The sequence below is a fragment of the Babylonia areolata genome, chromosome 19 (genome assembly GCF_041734735.1).
Source record: "Babylonia areolata isolate BAREFJ2019XMU chromosome 19, ASM4173473v1, whole genome shotgun sequence".
Taxonomy (NCBI): domain Eukaryota; kingdom Metazoa; phylum Mollusca; class Gastropoda; order Neogastropoda; family Buccinidae; genus Babylonia; species Babylonia areolata.
Window position 1 is genome coordinate 11,025,132 of NC_134894.1, and position 15,000 is coordinate 11,040,131.

At 42.7% G+C, this 15,000-nt stretch overlaps 1 protein-coding gene across 9 annotated transcripts in view; it reads right to left on the minus strand.

The window, feature by feature from the left end:
• LOC143293444 (endothelin-converting enzyme homolog) overlaps positions 1–15,000 on the minus strand; it is a 96,667-nt gene that overhangs the window by 712 nt on the left and 80,955 nt on the right. For all 9 annotated transcript variants that reach the window (XM_076604310.1, XM_076604308.1, XM_076604309.1 and 6 more), the window contains 12 exons: positions 14,175–14,311; positions 12,635–12,720; positions 11,304–11,422; positions 9,850–9,948; positions 9,325–9,402; positions 8,472–8,578; positions 5,396–5,506; positions 4,434–4,501; positions 3,656–3,780; positions 2,774–2,839; positions 1,824–1,919; positions 1,091–1,167 (listed from right to left, as the gene is read on the minus strand). In XM_076604310.1, the coding sequence (XP_076460425.1) occupies positions 1,091–1,167; positions 1,824–1,919; positions 2,774–2,839; positions 3,656–3,780; positions 4,434–4,501; positions 5,396–5,506; positions 8,472–8,578; positions 9,325–9,402; positions 9,850–9,948; positions 11,304–11,422; positions 12,635–12,720; positions 14,175–14,311 (1,169 nt within the window). The remainder of the gene's footprint in view (positions 1–1,090; positions 1,168–1,823; positions 1,920–2,773; positions 2,840–3,655; positions 3,781–4,433; positions 4,502–5,395; positions 5,507–8,471; positions 8,579–9,324; positions 9,403–9,849; positions 9,949–11,303; positions 11,423–12,634; positions 12,721–14,174; positions 14,312–15,000) is intronic.

A 15,000-nucleotide genomic window follows, 5' to 3' on the forward strand; every position in this document is an offset into this window, starting at 1 on the left:
AACTATCAATAATAATATTTATATGGCACAAAATCTTGATGAAGTCAACTCTATGCGCACACAAAAAAGACAATAATGATGATAAATAAGTAAATAAATGTAAAACATGCAGACATACATTCACACACTCACATGCATAACACATATACAACAAACATGCAGTTTCACAGATATGAAAGCATAACCCATCAAACCAATCAATCAACCAGCCAGTCAAGACACCTGATTGCACGCTCTTATATGAGAACTGTTTGACCTTGTCTGGTTAATGTTGAGTATACAAGATTTCGGATATGAGTACTTTTTTTTTTTTTTGAAAGTCATAAAACAGAACTAATTATTCGTAAATGAAAAAAATGCAGATTCCATTGCGCGAAGGTCTATCATGTTGAGTATACAAGATTTCGGATATGAGTTTACTTTTTTTGAAAGTCGTAAAACAGAACTAATTATTTGTAAATGAAAAAAATGCAGATTCCATTGCGCGAAGGTCTATCACTTCATGTGAATACAGTCGAGGATAATCAAAACAAAGCAAAATCATTTAAAAAACAACATCATATTGAAAACTAGCAAAATGTTGTGGAAATGAGTGCAATCAGACTTACATTCAACACAGATAAATACAGGAATAAAGTGATTATCGTTGCAAAGGTTACGCGATAATTCAAAGATGTCGACATACCTGCGACCTAACCATCAAAATATCTAAAAGAGTGCATGATTAATATTCTGCACAGACACACCAAGATATGGAAAAAAAACACAAATAAAAACAAACAACCCCCCAAAAAAAACAAAAAAAACAAAAACAAAACAACCAAAAAAAAAGACAAAAAACAACAACACCAACAACAAAAAACAAACAAACAAAAAAACCCCAACCAATCCTGATGTTGCGATTCGATTTCCCATCCTTCATATATGGAACTCTTAGAGGTTTTTTGAGTGAAAGAGAAAGAGTGAGAGAGTGGGAGAGAGGGAGGGAGAGAGAGTGGGGGAGGGGGAAGAAGGAGAGAGAGGGAGGGCGAGAGAGAGAGGAGGGGAAAGGGAGTAAGAAGGGGGGGGGGAGGATTGCAGTCACCATTACCTGGCCTCTCCGGGGCTATGAGGGTCTGTCAGAAGGTGGTACCTCAACCCCGTGTCTGTCCACTTGGAGCAGAACATCTGCAAAAAGCAACCAGGTAGTTCCAGCTTGAATCAGTTCCTAGGAGAGGGGTCAAAGCGAAGGGTGATCCATATATACACTACACTGCATCTGTTAAAAGTAACAAGAATGAAGAGATACAGACGCCCGACCTTCGCACACACCCATTGCTCTGGTCATGCCTTGGGAGCATACCACAGGGAACTAAGAAAAAGTCAAGAAAGAATCACTGAATGAAGGATTGTATCGAACAAATCCATGAACGAATGAAGGAAAGATTAAATGAATTAATAATCAATAACTAAACCAAAAACCCTCTCTCAATAACCCGACCATCCAACCATCAGTCCGATCCACCACTCACCTACGAAAGAATCACTAAGTCAACAACCCAAACAACAAAATGACAACCGTCAGTGGGCTCTACCCAGGTAGGCAGCGTGTTGTACAAATGACTACGTGTTTATATACCGCTTGGAGCTTGGCCTCCGACCGAGGACATGTGCTATATAACTTCTCTTATCATCATATCATTATCAATCAGCAAAACAAAATCGAACCCCCCCCCCCCAACCCCCCCCTTCTAGTTTCCTAAACATCCATGCAGCCGGCCCCTTTTTCATTCCTCCATGCACCCATCCATCCCTCACTGACTGCCTTGTTCGTTCAGGGTCACCTGGGCATAGCTGAGGAAGAACACCTGGTGGTGGGTCAGGTTGAGGCTGGGAAGGGGCACCTCCTCCCCGTTCTCCTCCACCCACCTCATGTAGGCCTGTGAAACATAAACACACAGGCATTCACAGACACACGCACGCGCGCGCGCGCGCGCGCACACACACACACACACACAGACACAGACACACACACAGACACACACACATACACACACACACACACACACACACACACATACACACACACACACACACACACACATATATATATAATTATATCACAGTATACACCACACTCTGCACCGGACCTTAACAGCTAATGTATGCCTGCGAACTACGCATACGTTACATATTTAAAGCATTGGATTTTAACGCCTCATGTACATCTGCAAACCACACCACACAAAGCACTGGATTTTAACACAGTACATACGCCATATATATGAAGCCCTTATATAAAGTACTGGGGTATAACACCACATGCGTACCTGCAAAAAACGCCACATATAAATATGAAGAATTTGATTTTAACACCATATGTATGCCTGTAAAATATTCCACATGGATGAAGTACTGGATTTTAACACAACATGCATACCTAAAAAGTTTGTTACACAAATAATGCACTTGATTTTAACACCCCCTTCAATGTAAGCCACATAGATAAAGCACTGGATTTTATCAGCGCAAACCACGCCACACCCAGCATTTCATTCAATCACCCGCTCTCAAAAGCATCAGACATTAAATAGCTGAGGGGGAATAAGCTTACTGTGAACATGTACAGATTTTATGATTGCACTTGCCTGTTCAGTTAAACGTATAGAAACAGACAGATTGAGAGAGACTGATCAAGAGAGAGAAAGAGACAGACATACATACAGACACACAAAGACGGAGACAGAGACAGAAAGAGAGAAGACATAATATTACCGGTAATTTCGACACTCACATAATGTGCTGCTCTCAACCCTCCATTATCGGCAATGTTTTCGTCCAGTGTAAAGTTGCCGTTTACCTGTGTAATAAAAATGAAATGGGCAAAACACCACAAACTTTTTTTCTTTTTTTTTAAGTAAGGACAAAATGACATATCAAGGAAATATGGATGCTTTGTATACTTGTGTGATTTATTGCTATGAAGGTTTTGTATTCGTTAGTTTGTTCGGTTTGTTTGCTGTTTTTATCATTTTCGTTTTCTCTTTACCTTTTCATAGAAATAAATGTGCAGCTCAAATATGTTTTTTCTTACAATTTGTCAAATATATTAAAAGACTACAAACCCAGAGAACATGATTTTTAATGGAAGAAAAGTAATTTGTATTTGCCTGTCTACATGTCTGTGTGTCTGTTTCTGTCTGTCTGTCTTTCATCTTCCTCTCCTTTCCCCCTCTGCCTTCATAACACAGATCACATCTATCTCTTTCTCTGTCACACACACACACTCGCCACACACACACACACACACACACACGCGCGCGCGCGCGTGCGTGCACACACATACACACATACATACATCCCCGTGTCGAATATCATATTCACTGCTGATGGCATTACATTAATTTTGTCACTGTCATTATTGTCAATGTAAGTACGTATATTTGTGTATGTGCGTGCTCGCGTGCATGGTCGCGCACGCGCGTGTTTGTACGTGTGTGTGTGTGTGTGTGTGTGTGTGTGTGCGCGCGCGCGCGCGAAAAACAGGCTTGAAAAGGAGGAGGGAAAATGAGAAGACCAAGACAGAGAGAGAGAGAGAGAGAGAGAGAGAGAGAGAGAGAGAGATACAGAGTGTAACCGACAGAGACAACAAAACAAACAAATACACCGTGAATACCCGTTGGCCCTGGACGTGGAGGTCATTGTACTGACGAACCATGCACTCCGTGGTGATGGCAAAGTTGTTGTTGCTGTGTGGATCCCACCAGTCCCTCAGCCTCCCCTCTGCGTCATACTGCCTCCCTGACACAATAGAAATAATATCAACAAAAAAAAAAAGAAAAAAAAAGAAGCAATCATCTTGCCATCTGTCATTAATAAGGCTATGGACACGAGAGAACACGCGTCTGTTATCATTTTCATTTTGCTGTTCGCCTGTAAAAATTTAACATTGTTTTCGGTTTGTTTTTTTCAGTGCTACTGTGTGAAGCAAAAAACAACAACAGAAAAACAAAAACAAAAAACAAACAAACAAAAACCAACAACAACAACAACAAAAACCAACACCAACAACCAAAACAACAAGCAGAAGCAGAAACGTTTTTGTTTTCTTTCTTTTCTGAACGTGGAGGTCTTTTCTTTTTCTTTCTTTCTTTCTTTCTGTTAGTCTGTCTGTCTGTCTGGTCTTTCTTTCGTTCGTTCTGTCTTTCTTTCTTTCTTACTGTTAGTCTGTCTTTCTTTCTTTCTTTCGTCTCGCACTCATGTCGGATCCTTTTTTCTGGCTCTTTCGTTTTCCATACAGAAATAAGAAGGACAGCGCTCTTACTGTCCAACTATCAGCGACAACATATCAAATACTGAGAAAGAAGCACTCTACAAATGAATAAACGCAGGTAGGGCTATTCCAGAACAACTTGTTTTTTGAAGAATGGCAAAAACAAACGTGAAAACAATACCTTGAAAATCGAACGCGTGTGTGATTTCATGACCGATCACAGATCCCATGGCACCAAAGTTGAGAGCGCTGGAACAGACAGAAAGAATACATGATGAATGTCGAATATGGACTGATTATTTTCCGTCGGGGAAAAATAAAGCATATCGGCCATGTTGCTAGCATTTGCTAGCAATGGTGCTAAAAGAAAAGCAAGAAAAGGACAACGTGTGGTTCTTGTTGTCCACCCCCAATCGATTTCTCTTCTGAACCCAACACTCCCCGCCCCCCCCCCCCTCCTGTCCCCCCGACACCCTCGCCCCCCACCACCCCAACATATTCACAGAGAAGTAAGTGATACATAAGTAGTAAACAATAACTTACGTTTGTGGCCATTCTGTGATATGAATACAAACGGAGAACGAGCGTGTGTGTGTGTGTGTGTGTGTGTGTGTGTGTGTGTGGGTGTGTGCGCATGTGTCTGTGTGTGTGTGTGTCTGTGTGAGAAAGAGAGAGAGAGAGAGAGAGAGAGAAAACGAGAGAGAGACAGACACACAGGCACAAAGATAGACAGACAAACAATAATGAGGAAAAAATCAGCAAGTTAAAAGAATAAGAAAAAAAAAGGAAAAACAAAAACAACAGCATAACATCAAGACAAAATTCTAATTAATAATAACAATCATCATTATGATAGAAATGATAATAATCCAAATGATAATAATAATATCATTTATTTTCAGTCTAATATCATCATCTTAGATGAACAGACTATAAATAAATAAATGAATGAATGAAGAACAAGACCAAAAAACAAAAAAAAACCAACAACAAAAAAACAAACAACAACAACAAACAACAACAAAAAAACCCAACGAACAAACAAACAAAAAGACAACGAAAAAACCCAAACAAACAAACATACAAACAAACAGATATCATACAATTCATAGAAAAATCTGGAAACGAAGGGGGACAACTCACGCGGGTCCACCAGGAATGTAGTAAGGCAGGTGGAACATGGCGATGGGGAAGATGACGTCATTGCGCGTGGGGGAATACACGGCCTTAGCTGTCACCGGGGGACGTATCCAGCTGTCACAGTACTTCTTTTTACGTTGAGCATAAAACAGCAACAAAAACAACAACAAAAACAAAAAACAAAACAAATACCCCCCCCCCCCCCCGCACCCCCCCCTCCCAACACCCCCCCCCCCCTCCCCCCAAAAAAAGAAAGAAAAAGAAAGCAAGCTCTGTTACCCACTACTCTTACCAAGAGCACCTGTTGTTGGATCTTTATTTTTCCTCGCTTATTTTCCAGTCATATCATAATAGATAAATGATTAATAAAACACAGGCCTACGCACAAGTTGCGAAAGCACGGAGAAAAATAAAAATCGATGCTCACTGTAATTATCTATGTTCGAGTGTATTTCATCCAACTTATGACCTCATCGCGGCATTCACTGCCCGGTTTTCATGAAATAAGTCCAGTAATTAATCTAAAGTAAGCTGAACAGTCGTGAGGTGATCTGGACACATTATGAAGATGTTGGTGTTGGGAATGAGGAGGTAAAGACGTAATGTAACAGTTCACCATGATTTTGTATTTGTATTTCATATTTGTATTTCTTTTTATCGCAACAGATTTCTGTGTGAAATTCGGGCTGCTCTCCCCAGGGAGAGTGCGTCGCTACACTAGAGCGCCACCCATTTTTGTGTATTTTTTTCTGTGTGCAGTTTTATTTGTTGGTTGTTTTTTTTCTATCGAAGTGGATTTTTCTACAGAATTTTGCCAAGAACAACCCTTTTGTTGCAGTGGGTTCTTTTCCGTGCGCTAAGTGCATGCTGCACACGGGACCTCGGTTTATCGTCTCATTCGAATGACTAACGTCCAGACCACCACTCAAGGTCTAGTGGAGGGGGAGAAAATATCGGCGGCTGAGCCGTGATTCAAACCAGCGCGCTTAGATTCTCTCGTTTCCTACGCGGACGCGTTACCTCTAGGCCATCACTCCACGATTATCATCGTCATCATCCCACTGTTGGTCATCATCGTGAACACTCTAGGCGGATGATTGGGAGGTTAGGAATTGGGTGGTGTGTGCAGCAGAAGTGACACACGTATATGCTGTATCAGCGGTGGCGATGGCGGCTTCTGTTGATTCTTCTTCTTCTTTGTGAACAATATTTTTTCCCTCTCCCTCCTCCTCCTCCTCCTCCTTCTTCTTTCTCCCGTTCTTCCTATGTTTCTTGCAGTGGCCTTGACAAAAGGTCACACACATGACGCGGACATGGAGGACTAAGCACCATGGACAAACATCCAGCCATTTGTCGAATAACCTATGCCGTGGTCAGCTTATCGGGTTACCCCATGGGCGTTCTAAATACGTTGACTTTACCAGCTCTTGTCAGTGTTTAGGGGGAAAAAAACGGCCACCATTATTCGTGTTGTCAAGGAATCTGTGCTGTGGTCGGGATCAAGACTTAAATGTCCTTTTATGTGTCCCTTATGTTAATCACTTTTCCGTGGCCAGTTCAAATGGCGGAAGAAACGATCCATTCATTTGTCAGATCACCTGTGTGCTCAGTGTTTCCCGTGTTCATTTGTATTTCTTTTTATCACAACAGATTTCTCTGTGTAAAATTCGGGCTGCTCTCTCCAGGGAGAGCGCGTCGCTACACTACAGCGCCACCCATTTTTTTTGTATTTTTTCCTGCGTGCAGTTTTATTTTTTTTCCTGTCGAAGTAGATTTTTCTACAGAATTTTGCCAGGAACAACACTTTTGTTGCCGTGGGTTCTTTTACGTGCGCTAAGTGCATGCTGCACACGGGACCTCGGTTTATCGTCTCATCCGAATGACTAGCGTCCAGACCACCACTCAAGGTCTAGTGGAGGGAGAGAAAATATCGGCGGACGCGTTACCTCCAGGCCATCACTCCACGATTATCATCGTCATCATCCCACTGTTCGTCATCATCGTGAACACTCTAGGCGGATGATTGGGAGGTTAGGAATGGGGTGGTGTGTGCAGCAGAAGTGACACACGTATATGCTGTATCAGCGGTAGCGGCTTCTGTTGATTCTTCTTCTTTGTGAACAATATTTTTTCCCTCTCCCTCCTCCTCCTCCTTCTTCTTTCTCCCGTTCTTCCTATGTTTCCTTGCAGTGGCCTTGACAAAAGGTCACACACATGACGCGGACATGGAGGACCAAGCACCATGGACAAACATCCAGCCATTTGTCGAATAACCTATGCCGTGGTCAGCTTATCGGGTTACCCCATGGGCGTTCTAAATACGTTGACTTTACCAGCTCTTGTCAGTGTTTAGGGGGGAAAAAAAAACGGCCACCATTATTCGTGTTGTCAAGGAATCCGTGCTGTGGTCGGGATCCAAGACTTAAATGTCCTTTTATGTGCCCTTATGTTAATCACTTTTCCGTGGCCAGTTCAAATGGCGGAAGAAACGATCCATTCATTTGTCAGATCACCTGTGGTGCTCAGTGTTTCCCGTGTTTCATTTGTATTTCTTTTTATCACAACAGATTTCTCTGTGTAAAATTCGGGCTGCTCTCTCCAGGGAGAGCGCGTCGCTACACTACAGCGCCACCCATTTTTTTTTTTTTTTTTTCCTGCGTGCAGTTTTATTTTTTTTCCTGTCGAAGTAGATTTTTTCTACAGGAATTTTGCCAGGAACAACACTTTTGTTGCCGTGGGTTCTTTTACGTGCGCTAAGTGCATGCTGCACACGGGACCTCGGTTTATCGTCTCATCACGAATGACTTGCGGTCCAGACCACCACTCAAGGTCTAGTGGAGGGGGAGAAAATATCGGCGGCTGAGACGTAATTCGAACCAGCGCGCTCAGATTCTCTCTCGCTTCCTAGGCGGACGCGTTTCCTCTAGGCCATCACTCCACTTCATTTGAAGTCCCGAGGCATTACCAGCTCAAGTCTATGTTAGGGGGAAAAAAAGAAACGGACACCATTATCATTTGCAGAGCTAAGTCACATTTTCCATAGTATTTGTCAGACTTTTCCTGTGCAACACTGACCCACCTCCTTTGTCTGTCAGGTGTGGACCACAGGTCTATATGCTGCCTGTGTCGCTCAAAGTGCCTCCAGTTCAGCACGTTTTCAAACCAGTGGTCCGGCTGTACTAAAAACTGCACACGCAGGAAAGGGCAGAATTCGTTTATCATATGTGTTCGCGAGTGTACACACACACACACGCACGCACGCACGCGCACACACACACACACATACACACACACACACACACACGCGCGCGCGCGCGCAATCGCGTACGCACACACATACATGTAAGCAAAACTCACCTCACATAATCTAACAAGCATATACATTTGTACTCACGTGCAGCTACAAAACCTAATCATTTGCCCAAATAATATGACATCATATATCATGCCTGTGTAAATTGCAGAACAATGACAGTGGATCGTTCACTAAAACTAAATAATATTTAACGTGTGTAAGACTAACGGAAGAAATAATGAAAAAAAAGAAAAAAAAGAAAAAAAAAGAAAACGCAAAAAACCAAGATTATGTTCGTGTAATATAGGTAACAACTACGCGATTGAACATTATTGGCAACAGTTAATGATAATCATATTATGTCATGTTATGTCGTATGTTACAAAGGGCGTCTCTCTCTCTCTCTCTCTCTCTCTCTCTCTCTCTCTCTCTGTGTGTGCGAGCACACACACACACACACACACACACACACACACACACACACACACACACACACAGAGGCAAACACACAGACAGCCACAGACACACACACTCACACACACACATACACACACTCACACACAAACACACATACACACACACACACACACACACACACACACACACACACACACACACACACACGGACCCAACCTACCTCTTTATAAAAATCATTCAAGAAAGATGCGTTGAGGATATAGGACGGATAATTTATTTTGTTGATTATGTTGTCCACCTGAACAAAGAAATAAATAACAAAATAACAACAACAACAACAAATCACACAGCAAATAAATAGACAACACACAAGTTACAAATATGTTATCATCAATATACGGAAGGTGTATATATATCTTGATTCAGATGACGAATTGGATTGGAACACTGTGTTGTGCCAAATATCCAATTCTTAGATACTCTCTCTCTCTCTCTCTCTCTCTCTCTCACCCTCAATCACACACACACACACACACACACACACACACACACACACACACGCTCACACGTACACATCACGCATGTACACGCACATACATTTCACGTACATACATACGGCCAGACGGATTCACACACACACACACACACACACACACACACACACACACACACACATAAACACACCTTCACACGCACACACACACACACACACACACACACACACACACACACACACACTTCTCACCTTCTGTTCAGCTTTTTTACGGGTTGCGTTGTCTATCCAAAATTTTCTCAAAATAAATTCTTTGAAAGCTCCGCGAACGTAAGCGATGAGCTTTTCAATCTGAAACAGCAAACAAAACAACAAAACATCATAGTGCACTTTTTGACTCACTTGTGTAAACAAAGTGAGTCCATGTTTTAACCCGGTGTTCGGTTGTGTGTGTGTGTGTGTGTGTGTGTGTGTGTGTGTGTGTGTGTGTGTGTGTGTGTGTGTGTCTGTCTGTCTGTCTGTCTGTCTGTCTGTCTGTGTGTCCGTGGTAAACTTTAACATTGACATTTTCTTTGTCAGTTGACACCAAATTTGGCATAAAAATAGGAAAAAGTCAGTTCTTTCCAGTCATCTTGTTTAAAACAATATTGCACCTCTGGGATGGGCACAAAAAATAAAAAGAAGCCTAATTATATGCAAACTGCATTTACTGTTATATTTATATTTTTTGTATTTTCTAAACTTGGCACTTTGACCTCTTATTCTGACACAACAACAAGAGGAGTCATTATTATCATTTTTTGTTCAAACAGGAACTTCTTTTGCTAAGCATGGAATTTTTATTTATTTTGGAAACGTTTTGGTGCAGATAGTAAAAAAATGGAAATTACTCTGTAATTAATGCTAGGGGACTTAATTTATCACAAGCGAGTCTTGAAGGCGTTGCCTCTCTTGTTTTTGTTGCTTTTGGGTTCTTCTTCTTCTTGCTGTCCCATCACCTGCGCCTGTTTAGAGGCACTCACCAAAAGCTGTTCATATCGACTGCAGCCTCCCATCACCCCCCCCCCCCCCCCCACCAACCTCCCCTCTGACCTAGCTCCCCCATTGTACAGCCGAATTCAGATTCGTTAAAACAATGGTCTTTATTTTTCCTTTTTTTTTTATCAATAGCGAAGTGATCAATACCAGTGTAAAACACACACACACACACACACACACACACACACACACACACACACACACACACACACAGAGGGAGAGAGAGAGAGAGAGAGAGAGAGAGACAGACAGACAGAGAGACAGAGAGACAACCAGACAGAGAGGGGGTGGAGGAGGAAAGACCGAAAGGAAGCTGGGAGGAGAGAAAAGCGGCAAAGGAAGGGAGACAATGATACACAGATGATCGTTCTCTCTCTCTCTCTCTCTCTCTCTCTCTCTCCTCTTTTTTTTCTCTGTCTCTGCCTCTGTTTCATTTTTTGTCTCTTTCTCCCTGCCCCCCCTCCCCTCCCTTTCCCCACTCTTTTTTTTCCCCTTTCCACCCAGTTCTGTTTTGCTCTGCTCGAATCTTTCGTTGTTTATTTCTGCCTTTCTTTGTCATGACTTTTCTTTCATTTTCATTCCATCCATTCTGCCTTGCTGCATCTCTGGAGAAAAGCAGAGACAGAAGGAAGGGAAAGAAACAGCCCCAACCAAATTCCAACACGCACGTGCTCCACGTGGTCTTCCTGCCCAGTGCCCCGCACAAAGATGGCGCCCGTGGCAAAGCCCAGGGCCTGGTTGGTGTAGAAGGCACACCGCTTCCACGTCTCCTGAAGCCATTCCCGCTCTGAAACAAGACAGCCAGCTCACATTTCCTTTTGTCCCCCTCCCCCCCCATATCATCATTGACCTTCTACATCAACACCAACGATTCCCTGTCCGAAGAAACATGGACAGGTCATATTTCGATGTATACCCCCACTATACCCTTATATCTTCTGCACCAACGTATAGATACATGTCATACATCGATCATCTCCTGTCTGAAGGGACACAGCCAGATTAGAGTTCCTTTCGTCACCCTGTGCCTTCGATACCAACCACCAACCAATGTCTGAAAACAGGTCATATTTCAATGTGTACCCACATCCCTCTCTCCCCCTATGCTTTCTTCCCCGTCTGAAGAAATATGGACAGATCATATTTCAATGTGTTCCCACACCCAACCTCTATATGTTTCCAGATCAGAGTTACTTTCGTCACCCTATACCTTAAACACCAAACACTCAGTGTCTGAAGGAACGTTTCCAGATCAGAGTTACTTTCGTCTCCCTATACCTTAAACACCAAACACTCAGTGTCTGAAGGAACATGTTTCCAGATTAGAGTTACTTTCGTCTCCCTATACCTTAAACACCAAACACTTAGTTTCTGAAGGAACATGTTTCCAGATTAGAGTTACTTTCGTCACCCTATACCTTAAACACCAAACACTCAGTGTCTGAAGAACACATGTATCCAGATCAGAGTTAATTTCATCACCTTACACACTCTAAATCAACTACCCACTTTCTGAAGGACCACAGCCAGGTAAGATTTCCTTTCGTCACCCTATACATTCTACACACCTGTCTGAATGAACATAGACAAACACGAATTCATTCCCTTTGTTTCCCTATACCTTCGACCACCCCATGCTTGAAGGAACAGGGACATGTCGCATTTCCATGTGTGCACCTTATACACCAACCGTTGGAAGGTCGAGTTCCATTAGTAACCATATGACTTCTACACCAATCGTTGTCTGTCTGATACAACACAGCCAGGTCATATTTCCCTCCGTTTCCCATGCACTAGCCAACCAGACCAAACACCATTTTGTTCCCAACAACTTTCTTTCAGTTTCTTTCACCTTTCATTATTCTGAAACTACCTTCCTGAATGGCCATGTGAAAACAACCATAGTGCGCACGTACATAATTATGCACACAATCATGTATTCGCACGAACACACAGACCCCCATCACTCTCTTAGAAACGGGTAGATATTAGTTCTTACCTGTATCTTCCATATCAAAGACGCTGGAATCAAAGTATTTTTGCAGAGATCGAACCAAGATGACCAGCATGTAATCATGGAGGGCACTGAAAACAGACGGAAAGAACAGTGTGTTCTATCATGTCATTTACTATGGTACATGCAGTTATTTATGGTAATGTAGCTGCTGCTGCTACTGCTGTTGATGACGACAATGTCGTCGGTGACGGAGACGTCTGTTAAAATGATAATGATGTTGATGATAATGATGATGATGATAATGAAAACATATTTTTCTCTGTGTTGCATTATGTCCTCGATATCTCGATATTCATTCATTCATTCATTCATTCATTCACTCATTCATTCATTCATGGATTTAAGATCTTAGTATCTTATTTTGATTTTGGCGACGTCCTCTGCATTGGGACAGTAGCTTGAATTCCACGCTGAGAAATCTGCTGTGCTTGAAATGCAACGTGCCCCAACGCAGCACAGTAAACAGCACAACTACACAACACAACACACTACCACCACAACCACCACCAACAACAACAACACACCACTACCACCAACAGCAACACAACACACCACAACTACCACCACCACCACCAACAACAACAACAACTTAACACACCACCACCACCACCACCACAACCAACAACAACAACTTAACACACAACCACCACCACCACCACCACCAACAACAACAACAACTTAACACACCACCACCACCACCACCACAACCAACAACAACAACTTAACACACAGCCACCACCACCACCACCACCACCACCAACAACAACAATAACAACAACTTAACACACCACCACAACCAACAACAACAACAACTTAACACACAACCACCACCACCACCACCACCACCACCACCAACAACAACAACTTAACACACAACCACCACCACCAACAACAACAACAACAACTTAACACACAACCACCACCACCACCACCACCAACAACAACAACAACTTAACACACCACCACCACCACAACCAACACCAACAACAACAACTTAACACACAACCACCACCACCACCACCACCACCACCACCAACAACAACAACAACTTAACACACAACCACCACCACCACCACCACCACCACCAACAACAACAACAACTTAACACACAACCACCACCACCAACAACAACAACAACAACTTAACACACAACCACCACCACCACCACCACCAACAACAACAACAACAACTTAACACACCACCACCACCACAACCAGCAACAACTACAACAACAACTTAACACACCACCACAACCACCACCACCACCAACAACAACAACAACTTAACACACCACCACCACCACAATCAACAACAACAACAACTTAACACACAACCACCACCACCACCAACACCAACAACAACAACAACAACTTAACACACCACCACCACCACAACCAACAACAACAACATAACACACCACCACCACCACCAACAAGAACAATAACAACAACATAACACACAACCACCAGCAGCAGCAGCAGCAGCAACAACAACAACAACACCCCAGCGGGTGTTCTAATACCTCATCCGAGGAGGAAGGTGTCTGGAACCCTCGAAGAGGGCCGTGAGAGCAGTGAGGTAGGCTGGGTGGAGAAGCACCACCTGTTCAGACCTGGTCACCACATAGCCCTGACTGCTGAAATACTGCCGCCAGCTGAACTGTCCACACAAAATTCAGTCATTCAGAATCAGACTCAGAATCACTTCATTATCTCACTTCAGATAAATCAAGTGTGGGGGAGAAAGTCTATGATACTCGTACATAAACATCCCAAGCAGACCAATGAGATTTGGCACACAACATATAATAAAAGCGCACACAACAGAGTCATAGCAAAGTAAGACTCAAGAGATATTTTCCTTTCACCTGTTTTGGGGCATGGAAGATTACTAACAAAAGAAATGATTAACATAAAAAAACAACTAATAACTGAACCATGTTAACAACGCAAATATAACGAATACAACGTAAACCTATCAAAATGCAAACACAAAATTAATATTCAAAAGCATATCAAAATATTATTTGTATTTGTATTTGTATTTCTTTTTATCACAACAGATTTGTCTGTGTGAAATTCGGGCTGCTCTCCCCATGGAGAGCGCGTCGCTATACTACAGCGCCACCCATTTTTTTTTTGTATTTTTTCCTGCGTGCAGTTTTATTTGTTTTTCCTATCGAAGTGGATTTTTCTACAGAATTTTGCCAGGAACAACCTTTTTGTTGCCGTGGGTTCTTTTACGTGCGATAAGTGCATGCTGCACACGGGACCTCGGTTTATCGTCTCATCCGAATGACTAGCGTCCAGACCACCACTCAAGGTCTAGTGGAGGGGGAGAAAATATCG